Raw genomic sequence first — 14,661 nt, forward strand, 5'->3', positions numbered from 1 at the left:
GTGTGTGATGCGGAAGTGACGTCATCTTGCGGCCATAAAGAAGATATGACGGCGTTAACGGCTCCAAGTCGTCGATGCTTGATGATACGTGCGTTAGCGGTCTATCGTTGATAACAGCTTCAATCTCTGTCACTATCGTCTGCAACGTTTCCATGCAAACGTATCGTCTTCCGAGGATCTTCTTTAGAGACGTCTTAGTGAGTCCAATGAGACGTTCCCAAAACCACCGTACCATGGTGCACGTTTGGGAATAAATCGCCACTCTGTTCCCTTTCTGCTGAGCTCCTCTTGTACGACTTGGGAGTTGAATAGCTTCTTAAGGTGATTAGCAGCAGCAATATAAGTCGTAGCATTGTCTGATATCATCACCATGGGCAACGACTTCCGGCTGGCAAATCTCCGAAACGCTTGAAGAAACGAGTCGGTTGATAGGTCTTGTACAACTTCCAAATGGACGGCTCTTGTTGATGCGCATGTAAAAAGGCAGATGTAGCATTTCGTTTCACTTCCGGTAGCGTTCTTTACAAATAATGCGCCAGTGAAATCTACACCTGTGACGCTGAAGGGTGGGGCTTCGCTTACTCTGACTTTGGGGAGGGGAGGTGGGTCTGGTGCTGCATAGGGTCTTCCGGTTACTCTGGTATACTGTATACAAGTAACGATCTTACACACTGGCGGATGGATGGTATCCAGTACTTCTGTCTGATCTGTGTAATGGTGCTGTTAACTCCGGAATGAAGTTGGTTCTTGTGGACATCGAACACAATCAATTTAGTCAGGACATGTTTCTTTGGTAAGAGGTAGGGAAATTTGACATCATACTCCAAGGGGGCGTTATGAATTCTACCACCACAACGAAGTAATCCTTGCTGGTCCAGGTACAATCTAAGTTGCTTAACAAGCGGTAAACGGGTACTGTTTGATTGATGAATTTCTACTTCATCTTGAAAGTTGGTTGTTTGACACGATCTCAGCCATTTAACTTCTGCCTCTTTTAGTTCTGTTGCTGACAAGCTGTTGGTTAGTCTTTCATCTCTTGGTCTTCTGCAGTTGCGGATGAATCTGTGTACATAAGCGGTGACGCGAAGTAATTTCAGGTAAGTACTGTACTTCTCTATGTTGATGGCTCTATGAACGCCCGTGATCTCCGTGCAATTTAACGTTACCACATTTGTCGCCTGCTGAGAACTCGTGTCTTCACTTTCGGATGTCTTCTGCAGAATTGACTGGTCGTATTTCCAAGTAGGCCATTCTTCTGACCATGTCGGACCGGCGTTCCATAACTGGTTGTCAAGGTAGGTATCTGCTGATACACCACGTGTCAGTAAATCTGCTGGGTTTTCATGGGTGGGGCAATACCTCCATGGTGATTGATCTGTTAGCTGGTGGATTTCGTCTACTCGGTTTTGGACAAAGCGTTTCAATGATTTGTATGTAGTTAGCCAGTGGAGTACAATCTGGCTGTCTGACCAAAATGTCACTTTCTGTGGGGGTATGGACTTTTGTAGGTGGGATGAAAGTCTTGCTCCAATCAATGCTGCCATCAGTTCAAGTTGGGGTAGGGTTAATGTCTTTAGTGGCGCTACTCTGTTCTTTGCCATTACCAGTCTAGATTGTGATTGGTCGCAAATGTAGGCTGCTGCTCCGTAGGATTTGACGCTTGCATCTACAAATATATGAAGGCTGGTTTCACTGTTCACTGAGGGTAAGAATTGTCGGGAAAAGTTCACACCTGTAGCTCTGTTGAGGGATTTAGCTAGCTGGTTCCAGGTCTCGCATATATGATCGGGTAAAGCGGTATCCCAGTCATATTTGGCTTTCCATAGTTCTTGAAGTAAGATCTTTGCACTGACGGACACGGGGCTAAGTAGACCAAGGGGGTCATAGATCTGGGATGAGTATTTTAGAATGGTTCTCTTCGTAACGACATCTAGGATTGGGATGTTTCTTTCAGCAAATGACATTTCATCCTTGACGGGGTTCCATCTCATTCCAAGTATCTTAACAACTTCGTCCGTATCTAGCACATTCTCTTTTTTTTGCACGGGATCTAAGTGTTTCACTGTTGGAGGTCCATGAACGGAGGTTCATACATGCGCTGGACATCAAACGTCGGGACTCTGTGAAGTAGGTTAGTAGATCTGACTCTTTCTCGAAGCTTGAAAGTATATTGTCCACGTATATATCTTTCTCGATGACCTTGGCTGCGGGCACGTGCTTGTTTATTTCAAGATGTTTCAAAATGGTCACACTAAGCATGAATGGCAAGCAGGTGGCACCAAATAACACGGACTTGAAACGGTAAGTTTGTAATGGGCTGTTGGGGTTTGAAGTATCGCTTGTCCATAGAAATCTGGTAGCGTCTCGGTCTCCTTCATTTAATCCAACATGAAGGAAGGCTTTCTCAATGTCTGTTGTGATGGCTTAACCATGGAAACGGAATTTCACTAGTATGGTGGTAAGGTCATTCAACATGGGTGGGGTCGACTCTAAACAATCATTCAAGCATGGGAACTGGGAAGATGTGCGGCAGCTGCAATCATATACTATCCGAATGGGCGTGGTCGCTGAATCCTTTTTCACTGGGTGGTGGGGAATGTAGTGGAGTTGTCCTGTGGGTGGGGTATCGTTATCAATTCTCTCAATAAAACCACGTCGTTCCTGTTCAGCAATGATTTCGTCATATTTCTGGAGTAGATGGGGCTCTCTACGTAGTCTTCTCAGAGTACTCTCGGTTCTTGCTTTCACTATGTCGTAGTTACTAGGGAGGGGCGAGTGGTCTAGTTTCCAAGGTAATTTGGCAGTGTACCGTCCGTTCTCGTATTCTATGGATGAAGTCTGGTAATCCTTGAAATAGCGTGTCTTGTCTATATTCTCGTCGCTCTGAGTAACTCCCATACTCTCCAGATTCCAAAAACATTCTAATACGTCCGTTGTCATAGGCGACGCCATTACATTGAACACGTGATCTGTAGCTCTGTTGTTTTGTGCTTGGAAAGGTCCCGATAACAGGTAGCCGATCTTTGATCTCACAGCGGTGGGTCCATTTCCACGTACTATGTGATCTTCAACGATATCCCAGTAAAAGTCTGCACCTATCAGCATCGAAATTGTAAATATGGAGTTTCCTGTAACTGGATGGGCGAGTTTAAGACCTTGTAGATACGGTAAATCGGACACTGATTGTTGGTATCTCTGGTTGAGGGGCGTTGAAATGGTAGGTACTATTAATACTCGTATCGGGATCTTCTGGCCTCTATCTGTAACAACGTTCACTATAGCCACATCTGTTTGCTGTGCTTTGTTGCTAGTGCTCCCGAACGACGATAAGTATATAGTTTCTGTGCCTTGTATAGGGAGTTCAAGTTCCTGTGCCAATTGTTCCGTAATGAACGACTTCTGGGCACCCTCATCGAATAAGATGTTTGCTTCAGTCTGTACTTTCACAGACGATACGGTTGCTATGGCAGTTTTTAACAATACATCCTAGTCTGGAAGGCTCGTGCATGAATGAAGTACGGCTGTTTCCGGCAATGCAGTCTCGGCGTTTTTCGTCTGGTTGTCCTTTTCTCCTAATTTGCAAATTGCCGTATGGTGTTTTCGCTGGCAGAATTGGCATCGTCTCCTTGAACCGCATTTAGCTACTTGGTGAGTGCCTAAACAGTTAAAACACAAGTGTTTCTCTTTTACTATTTTCAGACGGGATTCTGCATCTGGGTGGGTTTTACATTCATGGGATTTGTGGTCACTATCACAAAAGGCGCACTTTATCTCGGGTCTGTGTGATGAACTTCCGGTTGAAGGTCTTGGGTAATTGGGGGTGGCGGGATTTGTGGGCGTGGGGGGTTTCCTATATTTCGCTCCTGTATGAAATGACGCTGTTGCGCTGAACTCCTCTACTTCCGGTTCGCTATGGATGTTACCTGTTTCTAGGATTCCAATCTCCCTATTGATTGCACGACGCAGATCTTCTAGTAACCAACTGTTATCTCCCTTTTCACGAGCTAACTGCTTCTTAATTTCAACTGGCATCTTATCTACAACAACTGGGACTAGCAAACAACCGTAAGTGTCTTGACTCTGACCCATAGCTTCTAAACTCCAAATGTAGGTCTCCATTTTATCATGAAAAGTTCTCAAACTGGACACTTTACTGGACGGGGCGGGTAGTTGTAATAGAGCCTGCATGGAAGCGTGTATGATTTTATGTTGCTGGCCATACCTTTCCTTCAGTAGATCTATAGCACGTGCATAATTTGCGTTAGTCATGGCAAAACCTTCAATAACTCGTGCGGCATTTCCTTCAAGTTGGGATTTGAAATACGTGAATTTCTGGACATCGGTCAGATTAGCGTTCATGTGAATGGTAGACTCATATGAATCCCAAAAGGATTGCCATCTCAATATATCTCCACTAAAACTTGGTAATGCAATTTTAGGTAGCCTGTAAAATTGCGTCGAATTGCTACTGACTGAATGATTAGAATTGTAACTTACAGTTCTGTTGGGAAAGAAAGAAGAAGCGTCCGGGTTCAAACCATTGTTGTTGCTCTGCTGATTACATGAATTTCTCTGGTCATCTCGTGGTAGGTCGGTAGTATGCGGGGCTGCTCTCTTTTCCTGTTGATCTCGGAAAGCTCGTAAGCGACACAGCTGGATATCCAGTTCCGCTGAATACGTGTCTGTTTGAAAAATTTCTTCCTCCAATCCATCTATCTCCGTCTGTGATAGTATTTTCTCATTCAGTGTCTCTAGAATCGTGACTTTCGCTTCGATAGCTTTGAGAATAGCGTGAAAATCGGTCAATGAATCGTTCTCCTTAGATTGTTCGATTTTCTCCAAATATTTCTCAATGAAACGGCGGTGACCCTCTCTCTGTATCTGTATTTTCTGTAGATTCATTTTTTGTAACGGCACCAATATCGCGATCGTGTGGGATAATAAAGGTACAAAGCGTTGTGTGTTCAGGTTCTTCCCTTTACTTCAGATTCAAATATAAACATGACGTATATAAACAACAACAAATATGGCGTGACGTCAGGGACGTAATACACATAAGCGCGGCGCGGCTAATAACGTTACGTTACATTCACAACAATACCATTGTTACCTTCTAATGGGGTTGTCCCATACAACGTGTGTACAGACTCATATATACCATTGTTACCTTCATATGGGGTCGTCCCAAACAACGTGTACAGACTCATATACCATTGTTACCTTCTAATGGGGTCGTCCCATACAACGTGTACAGACTCATATATACCATTGTTACCTTCTAATGGGGTCGTCCCATACAACCTGTACAGACTCATATATACCATTGTTACCTTCTAATGGGGTCGTCCCATACGTGTACAGACTCATATAAACCATTGTTACCTTCTAATGGGGTCGTCCCATACAACGTGTACATACTCATATATACCATTGTTACCTTCTAATGGGGTCGTCCCATACAACGTGTACAGACTCATATATACCATTGTTACCTTCTAATGGGGTCGTCCAATACAACATGTACAGACTCATATATACCATTGTTACCTTCTAATGGGGTTGTCCCATACAACGTGTGTACAGACTCATATATACCATTGTTACCTTCATATGGGGTCGTCCCAAACAACGTGTACAGACTCATATACCATTGTTACCTTCTAATGGGGTCGTCCCATACAACGTGTACAGACTCATATATACCATTGTTACCTTCTAATGGGGTTGTCCCATAAAACGTGTACAGACTCATATATACCATTGTTACCTTCTAATGGGGTCGTCCCAAACAACGTGTACAGACTCATATATACCATTGTTACCTTCTAATGGGGTCGTCCCATACAACGTGTACAGACTCATATATACCATTGTTACCTTGTGATGGGGTTGTCCCATACAACGTGTACAGACTCATATATACCATTGTTACCTTCTAATGGGGTCGTCCCATACGTGTACAGACTCATATAAACCATTGTTACCTTCTAATGGGGTCGTCCCTTTCAACGTGTACATACTCATATATACCATTGTTACCTTCTAATGGGGTCGTCCCATACAACGTGTACAGACTCATATATACCATTGTTACCTTCTAATGGGGTCGTCCCATACAACGTGTACAGACTGGGACGGCTGATTCTCTGCAGAGTTCCTCTCAACTACAGCTACCCTCTCTGTAACATGAACAAAACATGTGCGACAACAGCACGCAATACATGATTTATACAATATAGATTTGATTTTTAGTAAATTACCCAAATAGCTATACCAATCTGGATGAAAAAAGGACTTTTATTCAAATTTTGTTTTAAGATGTTTCATTTGCTTCTGCTTATAAGTGTCTTATCAATATTTTTACTGATGATCATGTTACTTAATTTGCAAAAGAGTGTTGTTTTTTCACCGTTTTGGGAATGGGGCCGTGCCCTTTGGATTGATAAAATTTGAGGTGATTTGACTAAATAATTGGGAAATTTGTGTTTTTGTTTTTGCTAAAAAATGCTTCAAAATTGAGAATACAAGTGTTTTCAGAATTATATTAACTAAGGTTGAACTTATATGGATGGGAGTTGAACAAAATATTGAGATCCAAAAAATTAAATTTTATTGGAAACCTTCCATACCAAATTGGGAATTTTTAACTCCCATTTGGGAAAAATATATACTTTTTCCATTGGGAAAGGGGCCGATTTCCAGACCCAATTTTGAATGAAAAAAAAAAACAACACTGCAAAATGAATAAGTCAATGGTTCATTTATAGAAATAATTTTAATGCATTTTTTTGTCACAAAATCATTCCATTTTAATATATTAAAATTATCTACAATGTTTGCCAACTTACCGTAATTACTCAATGTTTTCGGACACTCAAGTTTTCGGACACCCCTTTTTTTAGCAAAAATAATTATTTTTCGTGACTCTTAATTTTCGGACATACGAGTTTTCGTCTGTTATTTATGTCTCTAACTTTTCAGATTGTACATTTTACAGCGCTATTTTACCAAATTTCGGTCCTGTTTTCGATATCTAATGACACTTCAACATGGGGTTTTACAACCAGATTAACATCATAAAACATGGCAGGTGCATGCCTAAGGTCAACGGACCATTACATTTGCGTTATTGGGTAAATAAACAATGGATTCGCCCGATAGCTTAAGCGTTATGACCAGGGGATAGCGGCAACTAAAAGTTCAATTATCTACCGCAATGGTACTACCCCTTCTCAGTAAAATAACTGTGACAAATAACAAACGCTTCAACGTGTGATACACCCTATTGCAAGTTTTACGAACAATGGAAGGTGTTAGACAACAACTATCCGAAATGAACGAACAAAGAATTCATTGCTTTTCTTGTTGCGTTAATTACAGGTTCATACTAGCGAGTATCGGTACATCACATGCTCATCTTTGAACTTGTTGGTCAAAGTACAACCTTTTAGTAACTTTCTGTCAAATTAATTAAGCATTTAAAATTATTTAAAATGCAGTGCAAACATATATAACTGTAATTTATACTATACCGAATGGTATTTTACAAGCATGTGCTATAACCGGTAGTGGTTGATACAATTGACGCTATTTTCGGACACTTAAATTTTCGACTCTAAGTTTTCGGACACCTGTATTTTGTGAATATTTTTAGTATCTAAGTTTTTGGACACGAATTAAAATAATTATTTTTAAGTGTCCAAAAACAAAGAGTAATTACGGCAAAAAAAAACTAGAGCTTTGTCACAGACTTGACAAAATACCCCCACATGCCACATTCACACATAATATTTTGCATGTCGTCTTCACAAAAAACAGCGAACACAATACTCAATTTTATTTTTAAAACGCACTAAGTGACTCCTTGACCTAGTTTTTGACCCAGAAAGGCCCATGTTCTAACTTGGCCTTAAGATCATCTCCATAAAACTTCTGACCAAGTTTGGTGAAGATCAGATGTAAACTACTTGAATTAGAGAGCGGACACTATGCTGAATTTTAAAAAACGCACTTAGTGACCCCGTGACCTAGTTTTTGACCCGGCAAGGCCCATGTTCAAACATGGCCTAAACATCATGTAGATACAACTTCTGACCAAGTTTGGTGAAGATCGGATGAAAACTACTTGAATTAGAGAGCGGACACTTAATACGGACCGACAGACAGACCGACAGACCGACTGACAAGTTCACTCCTATATACCCCCCTAAACTTTCTTTGTGGGGGTATAATAATTCTTCATAGCTATGATTTTAACATCCTACCAGTAATTAAAACATAACAATCACACAATAAAATCACAAATCACACATGGGGTTTCTTTCTATATTGAATAAAATAGCATCATTATCCATATGAGTCATTAACACTTTCCCGCTAAGAAGCAAAGTGAAAATGGCTATATGCCACCTGCATAACATCAGAACAGCCTTAGAGTAATTCACAGTCTGTTCTGGTATTATGCTGTTTGCTACTCATCAGTATCTGAGGTTTCGGAAATTAAGCCTTTAGAACTTTAATCTAGTACAAAAGGTCTTAAATTAAAGTTAAATTTCTAAGGGACTACAAATGCGTTGAAACTCGCATCTGAGTGGTAAAGGGTCAAGTAATTAAAATCCATCACCTACCCTCTGTCCGACGTGATTTCGCTCCGCTACTGGCTGATGAATCCTCGGGGGTACCTACTTGGCCACTGCCTGAATGGAAGAGTTTCCAAGATTCACAAACCAATAGTTACATAATTTTTTTTTTAATGTTTTAAAAGAATTATTGATTAAATGGTGGATTTTATTCAAATTGCAAACTTTGTTATCAGAGCATATTAGACTACAAATAACAAGACTATTGCCAAGCAATATATGTCCCCTACCGGCTCCACCATTGTCAGATTTTTTATACATTATTTGTTGCCATAGCAACCAGAGTTTTTGACGTAGGAAGAAAATGAACTGACATGTCCATATTGCCATCTATTCATGTTTCAAGAAAACATATGAAGAACTTTTAAAGTTATCCCAGGATCCAGAAAAGTGTGCAGGATCCACTATTTTCTGCAGTATTTCTAGTCTATTTGTTGCCATAGCAACCAGAATTCTTGACGTAGGAACCAAATGAAATGACATGCATAATCTCCATATTGCCATCTGTCCATGTTTCAAGTTTCATGAAAAAATAGGAAGAAGTTATCGCAGGATCCAGAAAAGTGTGATAGACTGACGGACCGACGGACACACAGAGCGAAAACCATAAGTCCCCTCCGGTGAAACCGGTAGGGGACAATATTCACATTAAATCTGTTAATTATTGAACAGAAAACTGTTTTTATATTGTTGTATAATGTAAATTACCATTTACATGCAATAGAACTAAAAGTAAGATTTTTTTTAAAGAATTAACACACAGGTAAGCATTTGTGATAGAGACAGTAATTAGAGTTTTGAATTCCCGTCTGCCATGACCATTTTTATTCAACTTTTTCATCACATTTCTAGACATTAGGCAATCCACAAAATTTGTTGTAGAATAACCCATGGCTTACTGACTTCTTTGACATAGACACCTAACCATGTTGTATTGGATTAGGAACGCTTAAGAGTAATTTATTCCTGAAGCATATGATTGAAGTATTGCTGAATAAACCTTGTATTTTTGTGTACTTACAATTCAGTCTCTTACTGCCCCTTCTCCTGCGTTTACCCCTGAAACAGTTTGACAAAACATTAATTACTTTGTAGTTATGCCCCCATATTGATAAATATTAAGCTTCTGACCCTGAATGAACACAAATTGCAGCAGTTTAATCTGATCTTTTTGGGGAGTGGGGCCTGGGTCCTTTATGATTGGGAAATTTCACAAAAAACAGGAAATATGTGTTGTTGTTTACTTGCTTACAGATTCTTAACAAGAGCACCGCATAACGGGTGCCACGCTCGGCTGCGGGTGCAGTTTTGAATAAATGAAAGCTTGTCAGTTTGTTTGTTTCTGTTTAGTTTTTTTAAGAGGTCAAAGTGACCTTGACCTTTGACCTAGTGACCCAAAAATGGGTGTGGCATGTTTAACTCATCAAGGTGCAGCTACATATGAAGTTTGATAGTTGTAGGTTGAAGCGCTTTGATTTTAGAGCCAATGTTCAAAACCTTAACAAAATGTTAAGGTTTTGCGGACAACACTGACACGCTGGCTATGACAATACCTTGGGTTTTCTCTGAAAACAGCCGAGCTAAAAATTGAGATTACACATTTTTTCAATATTGTATTTACTAAGGTTCAAGTCATACAACTGAATAGGGAGATGAAGTCAAAGTTGTATGATTAATACTTATTAAATTCTTTCCTCAATTAAAAAACAAAATTTGAATATAGTTTGACTGGAGATTTTCTCAATTAAGAATGACATAATAACTTAAGAAACCATACAATTATTTGGGCCGTGCTCTGTGAAAAGGGGGTTTAATGCATGTGCGTAAAGTGTCGTTCCAGATTAGCCTGTGCCGTCACTTTCAACTTTTATGATATTTTTACAGAGAGTCTCTTCTTAGCAAAAATCAAGTTTAGGTGGAAAGTGTTGTCCCTGATTAGCCTGTGCCAACTGCACTTTACGCACATGCATTAAACCCCCTTTTCACAGAGCGTGGCTCATTTATTATTTTCATCCCCATTTTTCATATTTGAAAACAATTAATTATAATTTTGAAATTTAAAGTACTGTTTTTTCCTATAATCCCAAAAAAGGGTTAAAATAAAACCCGATAATTTTAATTGATGAACAAATTTACTATATCCAGTTATATTTTATAAAAGTTCAGAAAGTGTGAGCCTTGTTTGGTAAAACAAAATCCTTGTTTTTCTTAAGGTTTATAATAATAATAAATGTAAAAGATATGACTGAAACATGTTGATTATTTAAGAAGTTAAAATAAACAAAAGTTACGTGATTGAATGGTATATGTACTGTATACTTTATTAAATCCAGCCATGTGTTCATAATATGACATCCATAGTAACTGAATTCGCAAGATTCAGCGCCATAACATCCTCCAACTGCTCGCTCAGATCTTACGTATAGGTCGCCATGATGTTGTGGATATGGTGTCTGACTAGTGACTGAAAGGTCATGGGTTTGATCCAAACTGTGGGAGCGTTATTTAGATCTTACACACTTAGTACTAGTTCCACTCAGGAAACACAGTCAAGAGCATTTCAATGAGCATAAGGCTTTTGATGCAACCCAGATTTGAAATAGATAGGTCTATACTAAGATCTTACGTGTTCTGCGCCATCACATCCTCCAACTGCTATTGAGTTTTGAAATAGATAGGTTTATACTAAGATCTTACGTGTTCTGCGCCATCACATCCTCCAACCACTATTGAGCTTGGAAATAGATAGGTTTATACTAAGATCTTACGTGTTCTGCGCCATCACATCCTCCAACTGCTTTTGAGCTTGGAAATAGATAGGTTCATACTAAGATCTTATGTGTTCTGCGCCATCACATCCTCCAACTGCTATTGAGTTTTGAAATAGATAGGTTTATACTAAGATCTTACGTGTTCTGCGCCATCACATCCTCCAACTGCTTTTGAGCTTGGAAATACATGTAGATAGGTTTATACTAAGATCTTACGTGTTCTGAGCCATCACATCTTCCAACTGCTTTTGAGCTTGGAAATACATGTAGATAGGTTTATACTAAGATCTTACGTGTTCTGAGCCATCACATCTTCCAACTGCTTTTGAGCTTGGAAATACATGTAGATAGGTTTATACTAAGATCTTACGTGTTCTGAGCCATCACATCCTCCAACTGCTTTTGAGCTTGGAAATACATGTAGATAGGTTTATACTAAGATCTTACGTGTTCTGAGCCATCACATCCTCCAACTGCTTTTGAGCTTGGAAATACATGTAGATAGGTTTATACTAAGATCTTATGTGTTCTGAGCCATCACATCTTCCAACTGCTTTTGAGCTTGGAAATACATGTAGATAGGTTTATACTAAGATCTTACGTGTTCTGCGCCATCACATCCTCCAACCGCTATTGAGCTTGGAAATAGATAGGTTTATACTAAGATCTTACGTGTTCTGCGCCATCACATCCTCCAACTGCTTTTGAGCTTGGAAATAGATAGGTTTATACTAAGATCTTACGTGTTCTGAGCCATCACATTCTCCAACTGCTTTTGAGCTTGGAAATACATGTAGATAGGTTTATACTAAGATCTTACGTGTTCTGCGCCATCACATCTTTCAACTGCTTTTGAGCTTGGAAATAGATAGGTTTATACTAAGATCTTACGTGTTCTGAGCCATCACATTCTCCAACTGCTTTTGAGCTTGGAAATACATGTAGATAGGTTTATACTAAGATCTTACGTGTTCTGCGCCATCACATCTTTCAACTGCTTTTGAGCTTGGAAATAGATAGGTTTATACTAAGATCTTACGTGTTCTGAGCCATCACATCTTCCAACTGCTTGCTGAGCACTTCTCTCATCTCCAGAGACCCCACCGTCTCTTGAGGCTGAAACCAACAAAACGTGTCTTTATAGGAAAAATACTCTTGTTTTCTCTTTTCACACAAATTACATGAGCTGTGCTCTATGAAAAAGGGGTTTAATGCATGTGCGTAAAATGTTGTCCCAGATTAGCCTGTGCAGTCCGCTTGTTTCAAGAAAGTCTCTTCAGAGCAAAAATCAAGTTTAGGCGGAAAGTGTCGTCCCTGATTAGCCTGTGCGGACTGAACAGGCTAATCTGGGACGACACTTTACGCACATGCATTAAACCTCTTTTTCACTGAGCACAGCTCATATATTGATAACAAATCTTCACCTGCTACTTTCTCTTGTTCATTTAGTTAATAATGACACAATGACCGTGGGATAAAGACAAGGTCAGTAGGTCAACTCAGATTCATTAGTTATGCTCAACATTAACAGACTTTGCAAAACCTGAGAAGGACCTGTCAGATTATGTTGCAATCGTGTCAGACATTTGGTTAATCTGTCAGACATGCAAGCAAGTTACATATTAACTTATTAAACTTCTTGTCAGGCACTGTGTCTGAAAGTGCCAGAATGTGTGCCAGTGTGTAATTGGGGGTTAGATTTGTCTGACTGACAGGTTGTTTGGAGTCTGCACTAGGACCTGAAGAACTCACCAAGGCTTGCGTTTCGAGTCTTCTAAAGCTCACCAGAGATACTTAAGCTGAGCTCTAGAAAAATGGGACTTAATACATAGAGGATATTTGTTGGTTTCGGTGGATTATCGATTTCAATATATGAGTGATCATAGAAAATTATATTTTTTTTTACGTGTGGCGCAGCAACAAGTGAAAATATATATTTTATATGATCACAAGTGAATTAGAATTGATATTCCACCGAATCCAACAAATTTTCTTTTTATTTTAAGCTTTTTTCACAGTTTATATACATTGTTAAAGAGTTTCACTAAAGAATTTCGCTAGGATAATGACGTCATTTCGTAAAAAAATGACGTCATTTCACAGTAAACAGTGAAAATTATCGCAAATTTTCACTGATAATTTTCACTGATTGAAACAGTAAAATTATCAGTTTTAATTCACTGATATTTCTCTATAAATCACAGGAAAGCATAAAATAAATGTGCTAATTGTAATCAACGGCGACACTTTACGTCTAGATTGGATTTTGGTTTAGAAAAGACTTCCTTTGACCATAATTTTTCATAAAGCTCTGTGTCTGAAAAAGCGTTAATGTTTGCCAGGCATTGTATTTTTTTGTCAGATTTTTCTGAAAGGTTAATAAGGACTATAAATACCTGTGGCACTCATTAAGGTTTCCGCATTAGGTTCTCTAAATGTTGCTAATTATACTTATAATACCTGGGCTCTTACCACTGACCCTTTCAGTTAAAGACTAGAGCTTAAGCCACCTGACCAGCCATACTGATAACGATTTAAATGTATTTTATACTTTGTATACGCAATCCAGGTAGTGTCACAAAATATGACGACAACAACATAACTCTTAAAGCTTTTGTAATGCATTATAATTTTCAGGTTTACATTCACCTAAAGATGCATATAATGGATATTTAAGAGCATGGTAAATGTTCAGTATTACTGTTTCCTTGCAAATATCGTTACTACAACCAAATTGAGCAAATCTAAAACAATTTTGCAAATGTACTAAAACGTGAAAAGGTCCCTTTAATAAACAATTAACCTAGTATTCTCAATGTATATAAGTGATAACAGGTCGTTGTTTTTTTTCCATTTTTCCATTTTTTACTTTAAATTGATTGATTTATTTATAGCTTTGTTTATTTATAAAAAAAAATAACAGCACATCTCTCACAAAATACCTGCTGCTTATCTTCTTCTGAGGGGCTCTTATCCAGACTGCCAGTCAATTTGCAGACCAGATTCGCAACTGGTGATTTGCCTCCCTTTCTTGCCGGTGTACCGGACCCAGAGTTGCCTCCCTCGGAATTTCTATCGACAGATGGGGAAGTTTTTTCAGCTTCATTTTTTGCGGTAACAGCCGATTTGGGAGGCTCTGTGACACTTTTGATGTTCCGTCGTACACGTGGAGTGCGCATGGGTGTTCCTCTGGTGGTAACCACCGCCTGAAAATAATTCATTATTAAGACTTGCTTTGGGAAAACGGGTCT

The 14,661-nt window shown here is 39.2% G+C and overlaps 1 protein-coding gene and 1 long non-coding RNA gene across 2 annotated transcripts in view; one reads left to right on the top strand and one right to left on the bottom strand.

The window, feature by feature from the left end:
* The window catches only part of LOC127859515 (DNA topoisomerase 2-binding protein 1-like), a 202,500-nt gene that overhangs the window by 159,775 nt on the left and 28,064 nt on the right, over positions 1–14,661 (bottom strand). Inside the window, exons 13-17 of the mRNA XM_052397013.1 lie at positions 14,353–14,616; positions 12,450–12,526; positions 9,661–9,698; positions 8,628–8,696; positions 6,095–6,179 (exon numbers count right to left, since the gene is read on the bottom strand). Coding sequence (XP_052252973.1) covers positions 6,095–6,179; positions 8,628–8,696; positions 9,661–9,698; positions 12,450–12,526; positions 14,353–14,616 — 533 coding nt within the window. The remainder of the gene's footprint in view (positions 1–6,094; positions 6,180–8,627; positions 8,697–9,660; positions 9,699–12,449; positions 12,527–14,352; positions 14,617–14,661) is intronic.
* LOC127859562 (uncharacterized) overlaps positions 1–14,661 on the top strand; it is a 145,943-nt gene that overhangs the window by 97,589 nt on the left and 33,693 nt on the right. The gene's annotated exons all lie outside the window — the stretch shown is intronic.

Source organism: Dreissena polymorpha, chromosome 15 (genome assembly GCF_020536995.1).
Source record: "Dreissena polymorpha isolate Duluth1 chromosome 15, UMN_Dpol_1.0, whole genome shotgun sequence".
Taxonomy (NCBI): domain Eukaryota; kingdom Metazoa; phylum Mollusca; class Bivalvia; order Myida; family Dreissenidae; genus Dreissena; species Dreissena polymorpha.